Source organism: Podarcis pityusensis, assembly GCF_964106645.2.
Source record: "Podarcis pityusensis genome assembly, chromosome: 4".
Taxonomy (NCBI): Eukaryota; Metazoa; Chordata; class Lepidosauria; order Squamata; family Lacertidae; genus Podarcis; species Podarcis pityusensis.
Window position 1 is genome coordinate 48,102,738 of NC_138027.1, and position 14,335 is coordinate 48,117,072.

The window sequence follows — 14,335 nt, forward strand, 5'->3', positions numbered from 1 at the left end:
TTCCTTCCTACAAGACTCTTAAGTAATTTTAAAAATCTGCTTAATTTTTCAGAGAGGACGTTCCTCCTCCGAAGAGTCGTGGTTCAACAGCCCGAAGCTATATAGGGAGTAATCGCTCTTCTTTGGGATCAATGTCTCCTTCCAATATGGATGGATATGCCAAGACTCAATACAACAAAGTACCAAGTGAAGACTTTGAGCGTACTTCTCCTCAGAATCCAAATTTTCAACCACCAAAGGTAGCTGCACCTAATCTAAGTAGAATGGGAGCAATTCCTGTGATGATTCCAGCACAAAGCAAAGATGGTTCCATAGTATAGTACAGCATTAATTTATACTTTCTGCAGTTCAGTGCATTAACTTGTTCCAGTTCTACACTTTTAAATATGCACAGAATTGATCTCGAGCATTGACAAGTGCGCTTTGTTTACCACCTTTGTACCAATTTTGACCATATACACTAAAAACTGAAACTTTTGAAGAAAGTTTTGTCATCTCTGAGTAAACATGAAACACTAGCAATATTTAAATTCTGTATGGGTTGTTAAATGAACCCTTTGCTCTGAATTTTTGATAATATTAGGAGATATTGAACTGTATGACATGAATTGTTTGTCCTTACATTTTTAGAGTGAATGAAATATATTCAGCATCTGTTACAGTGATGGAAATGTCTTGTGTAAAAAATGGACGTAAATTCTTGTAATATAGACCCCAGAATATTTTTATCAACAACTTTAAACTGAATGAATTGTCAGTTCCAGCTAGACACAACCAGCTTGGTTGATTTTTGATCTCAGTTGTTCAAATGGCACTACCACTGGTCTCTTTCTCTTGTAGGAAGATAGTAATTTTCTATGACCATTCAGCCACTAAATATATCTTGTACTGCTTGCCCCATGAGCATAAACCTCTTTATTTTTGGATACATAACACTGTGTGTGTTTGCACAATAAGCACCTGATTTTTTAAAAAAGAAAATTTAAAACTGAAGTCTTATTTCTAAATTAACACTTGGCATTCTGTAACCAATACTTGCTGCATGTCAGACACTCTGAATTTCTGCGGATTTGTGTGTGCAGAAGTCTAAATTGCGGGTTGGTTGGTTCGTTTTTTTAAAAAACCCACTATCACTTGTGTGTTCTTGGGATATTTAATATTGCTCTTTATGTTTATTAATAATAATTTTTTATTAACCGACCAATCACATCAAATCAAACCAAATTACATAAATTCCAAATTACACAGCCGAATTTAAAATTTTTGTTGGGGGTACCCATATTTCAAGTTCCGAAGGGATCCAATCAACTTCTTGCTTCTTACTGCTGTTTTAATGCCCACAAATCTAACCTTATGATGTTCACAGTACTATCCAGTCCTTTCTTATTATTTTTCCACATCTCTTGTTGTTATTTTCATATATTTTTCCTTTCTCTTTGTGACCTCTGATATTATTGCTCTTTATGTTGTGTAACGATAGTGAAGGACTTAAGGATTTTGTCCCCTAGCTTTTCTGCAGTATTGATACCTTCAATGGCTCTTTCCAATACCTTCTGATAATATTTTTTGGTTGTTCCTCCCATCTGTGTTCCTATTCTATTTTAATTAGAAAACAGAAAAGAAAAACCTAGAAGGCCATAAAAGTGAAACCTCTACTTAATTTATAGTCTTTTATCTGTTTATTTAAATAACCAGATGAATTACTAGGAAGCCATTGATACTGAATTTGTATAGAAATGTTCCCTGTCAGAATTACATGAATTTAAATATCAGCAGATATTTAAACTGCCATTGCAGTAAGCTATATTACTGTGTATTATTTTCTCTGATGTTAGTAAAATACAATGTCTGCATTATCTGCTCTTCCAACTTGAAGAAATTTGGATTACCTCTGTGTGTAGCTATGAAAACTTCAGATAAAAAACCAATGTTGTAAATATCTATGATTTTCTTAACTTAGGTAGATCTGATATTTTCATGTATTATAGTGAGTATTGCATAACTTCACATCAGGACTTTTATGTGAAGTACATACGCCCTGATGAATTTTGGTAGTGAATAGATTGTAAGTGTGTAAATAGTATTCATATACTGCAATGTTTTAGATTATCTGATGCCGTTGGATTGAATATCCTTTTTTTTTTCATCTGTGCCTTTTCAATAAACTTTACATCTGATTGTAAGTTAAGTTTCAATTATGGAATATTCTGGTGCCTGACTTTACTTTTCTTAAAGGTGCTACAAGATGAAGGTATAGTTTTCAACACAACACTGTGACTTAATTCCTTCTTACTTGATGTTTAATTTTTTTCCCTTGCCAGTGTTTTGGATGTTGCTCAATTGCCTGCATAATGTCATAATGTCCTGTATTTCAAAATGACTCCTTTTTGTTTGTTGCTGTGTCTATAATACCTTCATGGGGATTGTTACTATTTCCTGTAAAACCTGTTTATCTACTGTGTTGCACCAGACAGATGGATGATTAGGAATTTAACATGTGGCTTTTGAAAAGAGGAGGCAAATAATGATGATGATGATGATGATGATGATGATAATACCTAAACATGCAATATGAAAGCAAGCCTCCTTTAAATATGTAACATGGTATATCCATTTTTTTTAGAGGGCGGGGAGCACACACTGCTACTTAAAGTCAGGCTTGACATTATACACAATAGATTGGTTGAACTCTGGACTCTTTTGCTTCAGACTGAAGGCAAGCTATTGTATTTTTGCATGCTTTCCCACTCAAACAAGAAATACTAAGTGTGATAAACTGGCACATCAGGCAACAACTAATAAATCTATGTCCATGATCTGCAAATTTAGTACATACAGAGGGAGCATTTGTAGGAATATTCGAAAAGGTTACCCTACTGCACTGTTTCTGAAGTAATACAGTCCAGATTCTAGAATTCTGCCACACTGCTAAAGCAGATTAACTCTCACTGAACGATTTAAAAATGCTGTGTTGCACAGTTGATGAACATGGGGTATATTCATATAGCATTGTCTCAGTACTCTCTACTTGTGGTATAAATGGGCAAAAGGCATAATTGTGTGGTAGCACACCAGTCAGAAGAATTTCTGCATATTTATTAACTTGTCATCTCACATGAAAGTAATAAATGGGTAGAATGAAGGATAGCACGATGAGCCTTCAAAACATAGCTCTTAGGCTTTGGGACCTTGACAGTGTCTGCTTGTTTATAAAATTGCATGGAGATTGTAGTAATAGGAACTGACAAAGCAGATCTATATGTTTTAGGTAAGAAGTGACTTGGGACAGACTTTGCTCTAAGCACTTAACTTCTAGACCCTACTGAATAACCAAAACACCAGTCTGAAGGACACTGCTATTATAAACATGATAAGGTCCGAAAAAGTTTCCCGTGGTAAACTGTCGGATTTTCTTTAGGCTGTGTGTGTTGTTGTTTTGACAAACCAGGAAGCAGGAGAAGGGAGAGAGGTCATGGCCTGGGATGGCACTGTGCCCCTGCAGACCAGTAGTCAGTTCATTATTGTACTAATTTACCATCTGGATGCTGATGATCTGTAGAGAAGTTGTGGAACAACAGGACAATCAGTGTTTGAGAGGGGGGAAGCTGGTATGTAGGGATTAAGGTTAATATGGTCTGCATTGATTTGACATTTAAAAAATAGATGTCAGATACTGAATTATGTAGAAGAAAAAATAATGGCATCCCAGTTGCTAGATGGGAGGAGGTAGCAGAATAACCTAAGTAAATGTCTTCAGATGGTAACAGTACTTCTGCTAAACCCCTCTCTGAAAGGCAGCAAGCAGTTAAATAAAAATATTAGGGCCATCTGTAAGTTAGTTCATTCACAGCAGTTTTGTATGTTGTTGATTTTAAAATGGCAAGTCTTTTAGCTTAAATATAAAATGGCAGTCTTCATGAAATACATTTGCTTTCAATCAAAAGATGGTACCTAGAATGATTTAATAATTTTAATGTATTACCATACATTTAAGCAAATAAATATTTAACAGTATCTCTGATTGGTACGCCCTCATAAGATTGAACTGATAATAGTTTTTAAAAAGGGATTATTTTTAAAAACGTCAGTAACAAAGTTTTGAATATCATCTCCTTGGGTTTGAGCCTCCTCACTGTTGATAGAGGCAATCTTGATATTGTACCTCTTACGAAATAATTCATTTTTCTTGGCATGTACAAGTTGTTGTCGCAGAAAGGGTAATTCATTTGTTTAAAGGCAATGGGATAAATGTACTTGTGGACCTTCCTAGTTTTTGCTCATGATTAAAAATGCTTAGGCCCATTTGGTGTTAGTGTATAACTCAGCAATTGAAGCAATAATACAGGACATTAATGAGGCACCGTGATAGGTTTTGGATTTGGCAATGAATGCAGTTTGTATGCAATTCGCTTTTTCAGACTTCTGAAGTACAAGCACTGAAATTTGTAGGACAAATCCCAAATTGTTGTAGTTTCATGACTTATGTATTACTTGAAATAAAGTTGTTAGTGAAAACCATTATTCTGATACAGTGTCTGAGTGTGTGTTCTCTCTGTACCTGCCCCCATCTTCTCCTGTAAGTAATTTTGAAAGGATAATTCGTTTTTGTGAAAGCTGTTAGTGGTCATTCTTAATATTCTGCTTCTTCCTTTAAAAATTAAGATAAAAAGTAAAACCATGTGGAAAGCTGGGGCAGTTGTCCTGTTTATTAGCATCTAACTGTTGAGGAATAATTTGTGTCAGCATGAAAGATGTCAGCTTATCCACAAGCCTTTTTGCAAATGTATTCTAACACATCAGACAGCAAACTAGAAGGAATTGTGGGTTTAGGGTGGCTGTAAGCTATATTGATGCACACTTTCTACTGTGCTAATGCAGTTGCCTTTGCATCCAAGGGACAGTGAAACATGGAATTAAACCTTAACACTTCCCAAGTAGGTGCCTAAGCATAATTTGGACCAGACGCACCACGAAAGCAGCCAACATTAAGCTTCAATCATGCCTGGCTGTGTGTGGAACTTCAGCTTTCAATCTGCACGTAGTCCAAAAGGGAAAATCGTAATAACTGCACACTCAATATGGCCAGCAACCTTGGGTTTTTGTTTTTTTATCTTAAGTATTTATACTCCTGCATATTTGTATTCCTGAATATGCTCAAGACTTAGTTGATGTGTGCTTTCTATATATTTAGTAAGTTTTATGTTCTCCCTTTCATGAAAAGGAAAATCACATAAAATATTTTTAACGCAATGCAAATCACATGAACTTCGTATTTCCAGAGGATGGCGACATGTTTTATGAAAACATAAAGATGGCTTGTAAAAAGTAATTGCTTTGTTATTGCATATCTGTTCAGCCTTGTGCTTATTATTGGATTTTAGATATTTTAACTACAGTATAATGTATGTTGTCAGACAGATGATTGAATGAGTAGGTGTGTGAACATTGAAACTATTGAGGTTTGGTTTTTTTTGGTATACTGTACCTTCATTATATAGAAAGAGCAGGACTATCAAGAATGGAGTCTGTAGTAAGTGTCTGGATGTTATTGTGTATATAGTTTAATTATATTTTGGTTTTTTACATTTCTGTTGTGCAAAGCGCTTGGAATCACTTCTTGGGAAGCAGTTTATAAATCCTTCATTAAATCTCTTTAGGATTTTCAAAAATTAGTAGCAGGCATGATAGTTTATTTTTTTTTTCCAGGTTTTCCACAAATAAGAGTCTGGATTCTTGAAAGTAGCTAACCCTTTTCATTGGTGTAACTGGAAGAGAGCTTGGTACATTATTTGCTTTCAGGATTTATAAACTGCTTCCCAACAAGTGTGTCTGTAGGAAAGACATGTAAAAACAAAAATCCATATGGAATAAAAATAAATTGATACATAACAATCTAAAACCACATAGTAAATGCATCAAATCATACAGATTCCACTTGCTAGTAGTATAAAATGGCTGAGCCTCCCCTAAGGGAAAGTTTCAGTAACTATCTAAAAGCAAAATACTAATATTTGTTCACAACAGGGGTTCCTGTGGTGTTTAAGATTGGGGTGAAACTAATGATAAGATACTTTCCCACCAGTATTACAGATATTTGGAAAACTAGAGAACATGAGAAAACCCTAAACTCATTCATTTTTTTGTAATATAGTTTTTATTCATTTTCATCTGTTTAACATTGTTGCAATGAGATATATATCCGCTTACATTAGAGCAACAATTACCTAAAGTTAAAAATAAAACAATAAACACCCAGATAAACATTTCTGAATATATTCACAAAGTTAACAATTGTTACAAATATTACAGATATGAAATGTTTACTCCAATTTAACGTTAATAAATTGGAGACCATAAGCAAAAGGTACTTCGTATCAACAACAGTTAGAATTTATAGGGAGGAGAGAAGGGGAAAAAATTAAAATAGGCACTTCGTTCATGCCAGACTCTGCTGTAAACTATGGGTACTGTTCCCAGACTGCATACAAATTCTAAACTCATACTTTTAAAATTCTCTTTGTGTGTAGAAATTTGTGTAGTTTTCCCATTCAGGTTATGATTGCAAAAGTTCTACTTTTGATTTAAAGAAAAACATGTCGTCGTAACTTCTGAAGCCAATTTTAAGATTATGGGTTGAGATAAGAATTCACAAAGCCCAGAAAGGCTTGCCTTCAAAGCATACAAAGGATAGTTAATGATGCTCAGAAATCAAAACCTGAGAATACTATAATTGTTATACTACTGGTCCTGTAGTATAATGCAGCTCTAATAATAAATTATATCCCACTCTTATTCTAAAAATATGAAGAGTAGAATTTTATTGTTGTCGTGTGATGCCTGATAAAATTATAAATCAATTTAGGACTTTCATTCCCTTTCTGCTTATACCTTTCTTCTGTTACTTTTATCTAATTCACCATACTGAATCATACGGTGCCAAGTTAATAAAGCACAAAAGCTATGCAAGGCTTTGGACTAGTGAATGATTACTTTTGAGGCTGAAGCAAGCTGAAATCTCTGGGCACAGCTGGTGAATTGAAGAACTTAGTTGAGAGCCTGTGTTGTAGCTGCCAGCTTTCTCTGTGCTAGATGCTACTGCTTTCTGGTAGTAAATAGATTGCCCTTTCCCATCACCTCTAATTCTATAACCATCCATACTGTAGTATTTCCAGTAATACAATATGCTTAACAAAACAAACGAAAGTATGTGTGGCAAGAGGTAGTGCAATTTGTTAGTCATGGGCAACTTAAAACCATCAGGAGCGACGCCTCATGCCTTTCATATGGACTAGATTTTGGGTGTCACGTAGCAGTACAGAGTTTCAAACAAATATGTGCTCTCCCACATTCCAAGCATGTTTGCACTCCTTTCTCAGTGACACCTATGCTGGCTTGGTCGTGTCCACAGAATGGAAGATGGCAGGATCCCCAAGGATGTGCTCTATGGGGCTTAAGGCACCAGGTTCATTGGCAGACCAACTGCGTTACGAAGATGTCTGCAAATGTGACATGAGGAATGGCAACATCAACCCTGCTGTGTGCAGGCAACCACAGTGCCTGGAGACAGTCAGGTTGTGTGTCCATAGCAGTGACCAGAAAAGGAATGACCGCTGGGGGGAGCACAGAGAGAAGAAACACCATGATTCATCTGCAGCAGCACAACTGGGTGCCTTCATTTGCTCCAGCTGCAACAAAGCAGGTGTCTCTATTATCTCTCTCTACAGCAACAGCAGGCGCTGCAACCTTCCAACAGTTCAAAGGAGCAGTCCTCCAGTGTCTCCTGGGACAGACGGATGCCAACAAATATTTGTGGGACTTAACACCTCTCTGGCAATAGGAGTAGAAGCTTCAGGGAATGGAGTGACAAATGTTGGAAAGATTAATACTTTCCCCATTGAACTGCAAGTTTTATTTAACCTTGGGCTACACTGGTTCTTCCAGATCTTAACATAGCCTAAGCATTGTGGCTCATGCACTGGTAACCTTAAGGTTGGATTTTGGCTGGGGCGGGGAACTTTCTTGTCACACCAAAGGCCCCATTCCCATCTGGGCATCCTTCTGTGGCCTCCATGCCAGAAAGGGCCAAAGGCTAAAGTGGGCCAAGCAACTAATGCAAGTTTTTCCTTGGTACAGAGAGTTGGTTTTTACACCCACCAGCCCTCTTCTCCATCCAGACCACAGAGAGGCAGAAGTTAAAGGACACATTCCAGCCAAACAAAAACATTCCAGCCAGACAAAAATCCCATCCAAAGCAGGAAATTGATCAATTATCCAGATCAATTATCCACACAGCACTTCTGCCTTTACCATAAGCTTCAGTTTGGACAACAGAGTAAGGCAAACTTTGGCTTAACTCAGAACAACAGAGAAGCAAATATGTTGTGAGCCCACATGTTTTCACAATCTCACTAAACCAGTGTTTGGCTTAAGTGTGTCATGCAAACCAGGCCACCAATAAGTACCTGGACTGATGTTAATAACCAGAATTAGAAAGGGGTGGAGAATGGAGGAGAATCTGAATGATGATTGAAAATGAATTTCCCAACATGAAGTAAATGTTCTTGTGATCTTGCCTGTTCCGTTTCCAGGTATAATATCACAAAGAGTAGGCTGAAAACTGGATCTTGGGTTGACAGCCTAACTGCAAAATATTTTTTGCCTGGGGGTAGGGGGAACCAAGCCGTGCTGCTTAGTTTATATATATTTATATAAAATACAAGTAGACAGGTACTTTCTTTTAGAACGGGGTGGCCTAAATAAAATATAAACCAGACACTTGACCTCTGTAGTAAAGTAAGTAGCTCCTCATTGTTGCAGTAAATGTTGCTTAATATTGGTTAGAAACAGTAGAAATGCTTTTTAGTTTATACTGCTTATCTCTCACACACGTCTTAAAATGGTGAAAAGTTTAGATATATGACATGACCCATTTGTATACCCTAGTGTCTTGATTCCTTTTGACTTTGGTAAATGTGTAAAAAATTCCCTTCGGGGGGGGGGGTTGGTATAAGACTACTCAAAGACTACATAATCTCATAAAAGAGTTTGTCTATACAACATGCACCAAACGTTTCCCAACTCAGCTGCTCATAGCATTACTTAAAACGCTTTGTGAAATACTTAATAAGTGGAGGAGGAGGGGTGCTTTGCAAATGCATATTGTCCTTTAAATAGGCTGACACTGCCATACCTGAATAATAAAACTGCATTGATAGAGAAAATAATTCATTCACCCTTGTGGCATAAATTTCATTGTTTTACTCTTTTTGTAAACAATTTTGAGGTATTTCTTACAATCAAGTGGTATATTAATTTTATGAAAAGATTTTTCTTTTAGTGATTGCATATCGCATTTTTGAAGCATTCTATACCACTGCTAAAAGTTTTGATTTAGGAAGCATTTGGCTTGGATCAGCCAGGATTTGTTAATGTGTAACAGACTATCTAAAATGTTTTATTCCCCTTCATGATGATAAAGCTTTGTATTTTCTTCCTCTGAGTGATGATACTTTATAAACTTTCTTTTAAAAACTGCATTGGTTCTATAAAACCAATTTAAGTTTCATTTCCTGTTCATCCCTATGGAGTTCCTTTCAATTCCACATAGCAAATTTCTGTATCTTGAATATGGAACATCCTTGGTTAATAAAATATTATAAGACGTAATTATTTCACAGCATTGAATTTTGAAAGAGTTTTGGCATGCAGCTGTTCCCATAGTGTGTGTGTGTGTGTGTGTGTGTGTGTGTACATACATACATACACACACTATAATGGAACTAAAGGGGCTGATATTTCACCCTGCCATTATTGAGAAGATGAGTAGTTCAGTTGAAAACATACTGTTCACCAAACCCCTAAAATTCCACTGTGTGAAGTAAGGGACATTTGTGTTTTTTGCATGAACTGATCTGTTGTTCTCGCTGTGTTAATATAAGCTTTCCTGATATACCAATAGCTATAAAGTCCAAAGTTAAATTCCTTTTATAGCGAAGCTGACATGTCAGTTCATCAAAGACCAAACTTATCTAAGGCACTTGGAAAAAATCTTTTTTGGTTCACTGCCCTTCTAGGGAGATATAAATTCCTGGGACAGGTCTTAATGCATCAGATGAGAAGACTCTGGAAGCAGGAAAGAACACTTCTCTAGAGCAGAAATAGTACACCCTGATCATGCCAAATCATACAAAAAGTTGAGACATCAATTCTCCCTTGTTTCCAGTGATGATGTGCTTATAAGGGAAAGAGGTACTTTTGTTGGCTGAGAAAATCCCTTGGTTTAAGATTCCTTGTGACAGGTAGTCTGTTAGTAGACCTAAATTGAGCTAACCAGGGCATTCTGCTTTATTTGCTTCCAGTACTTCTAATGAATACTTGCAACATTAATATCCTTTAAAAGTCTGTTATGTATCAGACAGAGGTTCCCTCTCTTATATTTTTTATTCCTGCTGAAGGCCTTCCTTTTCCAGCCAGTATTTTAAATGACTATCTGTATTGTACTTGAACTTGTAAAAATACATCTTTTTATTGTAGATGTTTTTCTTTTAAGATTGCTTTTAAATGCTTTATGGCAAGCAGTTCATAAATGGAATAAAGAAAGATTTGTGGCTATTTCTGCATATCCATTGTTTCTTATGCTATGTAGTTCCTGTACGAAGTAAAAAATTCCTTTTCCCTTAACTGGCATCTATTTCTGAAATATTTATCATCTATGTTTTTCCCATTACCACTGTTTTGCACCTGGCTCTGGTTGAGGAATTTGGGTGTTACAGAAGAAAACCCCCCCACTAGATCCCACAAGCCTAAATTCTGCTCACCCTTAGGTCAATGAGTTCCTGCCCATACTGAAACCTGGGACATTGTAGCATGCAAGTTAGTTTTATGTTAGTGGGCTCTCATTAACTACCATATTTATGCAATTCTAATGCGCCAGTGAATGTAATGCGCGCCTCAATTTTTTAAAAAAATATTGAAACCAAAGAAGTATTCTCTGGCGCCATCAAATCTAATGCACACCCTAATCTTTGTGACGTAATTTGGTCCAAAAAGGTGCGCCTTACATTCGAGTCAATACAGTACATATCTATTTTTTAAATCCTAAGTCAGTTGGTAAATATACACAAGGAGGGTTTAGGACTCACTTTGCATATATGCAAGGGATTTAAGCTGTAAACTACTCTTGAGAGCACTGCAGTGTTGAAGGTGTGAGATACAAATAAAATGTTAAAAGTACTGAATTTAGGGGAAAATAGGAAATGATTTTGTGCAAATGGTTCGGCAAGTGCTTGCATAATCAGAAAAATATCTTCTGGATAGTCATTCTTCTGTTCTTTAGCTAAGCTGGATGCGTCCCTCCCACAAGTGGAATCTTAGATCCAGACCATTGTGGCAAATTCAGAAGGTTTTAAGGCTTAATAAAAGACTGTCTGAAGCTTATAACACTGATTCCTCTGGGTTTCCCCCCCTCTAAAACAGTTTTTTTTTAAAAAAAAAAGGAAAAAAGAATGATCATTAAAATGATAACAGACTTAGACCTAGAGATGAAAGCAGAATGAATAAGAATTAAAAGAAGGCAACAGCCTTGGACACAGTTATGTGAATAATGTAAATGGAACATCAGCTTGCAGAACTTGATAAGAATTTGGAGTGAAAATTTGGGAGGGAGATGCAACAGTCGGAGAAGGAAAGGTTTAAACTAAGATACCTACACAAATTAAAAGTAGGGGGTCAAAAATGTCAATTGTTTTGTGTTTTTGAATTCTGCCTCATACTCGTAACCTTGAGTTCTACATCTTGCTTCCCACCTGCTCCTTCAGTCTTTAGAATTGGGAGTCAGAAGTACAAGCGATTCTCCAGTGTTTCTTACTTTTGTAATGTGCACCATCTTGTTCAGAATGATTTGATTATATGTAAAAAAGAAAATTCATGTATAACATATTCCTAATCTGGGTTGGAAAGAGTAGTAGCACTTGTGTTTGTGAACTAGGTTTGAGGTACTCTATATAAAACAAACATACAACAGAAAGAATCCTAAACCACTTAGCTTGATTCTTTTTGAATAAGTAGAACTGGTTTTATTGAAGGGGAAAATTTGGATCCTAGAGCATTTACACAATTTTAATTTCATTGACTTTACAATTTGAATTAGACTTGCAGTTATCCAGCCACGACAATTTTACAGCTCAAGGGTGTCTGGATTAATTTTTTTATATTCCAGTTCAAATTGATTATTTATACTTGAATATACTAGAGCTCTGTATTGATTGATAATATTTTCTCTATTTATAGTATGGCCACGCAAGCAGGATGGGTGACATAACAGTGGTATAAACTTGAAGAAACAACTTGTTTGTCATGAATTTCAAGTTACGGAACAAATGAAGTACTCTGTATTTTGTCATAACTTTTAGAATCTACAGACAAGATGGTAATGTAGACTAAATTTATATTGCAGGTAGCATTTTGCCTGCTGAATGTTTACAACATGTTTTGCTTTAAAGATTTCTTCCATTGTAATAGTGCTAGACATGAATATGTGGGAAAATATGAAGGTTAACACTGGATCTGCGTGCAAATTCAAAAGATCAACCCAGATAACAATGTAGCTCATATTTTTTGTGGTTAATTAATTCAATCTGTTTCTTAGATTTGTATGAAATTACACTTAGCAATGAATTAGTATGTTTGAAGCAACATGTGCCTTCCATACTGTATATTTTGGTGCTGTCTTTTTTAATCTTCTGATTTTTTAAACACAAACACACCTTTTTTTAAAATACTTGTGCTTTGTAACACTTAATAAAATTTTGTACGATGATACCTTACATGTACAGCAGATGTTTATCCATTGAAGTTGGGAATTGTAATCGCCATTGATTTCTATGATTTGCATGGTGGTTCAGTAATTTTAAGTGTTGTGCTCTTAAGATTTTTTTGCAGTGAACCTGCTGACTGCTTCTTAGATATTGTCATTACTAGCACTTCGATTTGGGTCTTGAAACAAATAAGAAGCCATTGCAATTGAATAATATGTTCACCACCAACTTTCCTTCTCAGGAGGGGGAGTCCACAGAATTCTGTATTGACTGATATTGTGATGCAGGAAGAATAGGCTGGAGTGGAGAACATCTGGCTTACAAGACATATAAAAGCCACCCATTTACTTCCATTGAGAAGCATTTTTCCCAAGCCTAACGCCCTCCCAGAGGGCTATTTAGGAGGGTTACAGCTATAAAGGCAAGGCTTAGTCCAGGGGTTGGCAAGGTTTATCTCACCTGGGCCAGTTCACTCCAGTGGAGATCCCTCCATAGGCTCCATTGTGTGTGAGGCCGCAATTTCTGGCGTCTGCATCTGCACAGATGCAATTTCCGGCACTGTGGAAGCGAGTCCCTGCACTGCACTGTGCTGCTTTAGCACAGCGCGTGGGGACTCGCCGAGCGGGCAACTCGGTTCGGGGGCCAGTTAAACGACCCCCGTGGGCCACTTGTGGCCCATGGGCCTTAGGTTGCCTACCCCTGGCTTAGTCCTTCCCTCCTTCGTCCATAAAGATCGCACCGCCCTCTGGCAAGACTCCTAATACAGTTTTCAATACTTTGTATGTATAAGAGAATATGAATGGAGGGGAATGGAGTCACATGATGTGTGGATGTGTGTGAATTGGTGTGGGGGGGAATAGAGGAGAGAGAGAGATGGTAGCCCTGCCCATTTTAGTACCATTGGCATGCAGTCCCAGAAGTTCATCCATAAGGGAATTTGTTCCTGAAAGATGTTTCCACCACACTTTGTACCTTGCACATTCATCTAGATGGGTAGATCTGTTGACTCTCTATCCCTACACTGACCCACTACTATAGTTTCTGTCTTGCCTGGATTAAGCTTCTGCTTCTTAGCACTTAACAGCACTTAAATTAGCATTATGTGCTAGATGTTGGCCTCTGTTAGCTTTTAGGGGCTAAAGCTCAGATTGAGATGGAAACAAGACCTCTGCTGGTTCAGTCTTATCTAAATTGCCTTTAAACTTTTTTATTTATTTATTTTTTGGTAAAAAAGTGGCAGATACATTTAATTAATAAATAATGAAATCTAAAATTAATTTATCCCAACAGACCTTTTTGTGGGATGTTAATGACTTGGTCAGATTCTGATACTGGTTTACTGGTACTACTGACTTTGCCATAATTTTTTATCTGTTTCTGTTTTATTGTTTGTTTGATGATTTGTAATTGATATTTTTTTCGCTTTAATTTCTTGTACCTTGCCCTAGTTTCACTGTGTGAAGAAAGGCGGGCTAGAAACATTTTTTTATTAAAAATTAAAATAAATAAAATAAGATTAA

General features: G+C 36.5%; 1 protein-coding gene and 1 long non-coding RNA gene across 3 annotated transcripts in view; one reads left to right on the plus strand and one right to left on the minus strand.

Annotated features, from left to right (window-relative positions):
• Positions 1-12,819, plus strand: part of CXADR (CXADR cell adhesion molecule) — a 34,125-nt gene extending 21,306 nt beyond the window's left edge. Inside the window, exons 7-8 of one of the 2 annotated variants that reach the window (XM_081003945.1) lie at positions 53-239; positions 12,289-12,819. In XM_081003945.1, the coding sequence (XP_080860071.1) occupies positions 53-239; positions 12,289-12,330 (229 nt within the window). In that variant the 3' untranslated portion in view covers positions 12,331-12,819. Of the gene's footprint in view, positions 1-52; positions 4,528-12,288 lie in introns of those variants that run through there. The other variant, XM_081003944.1, reaches the window with a different exon arrangement.
• LOC308476399 overlaps positions 1-14,335 on the minus strand; it is a 34,610-nt gene that overhangs the window by 2,214 nt on the left and 18,061 nt on the right. The window lies entirely within an intron of this gene.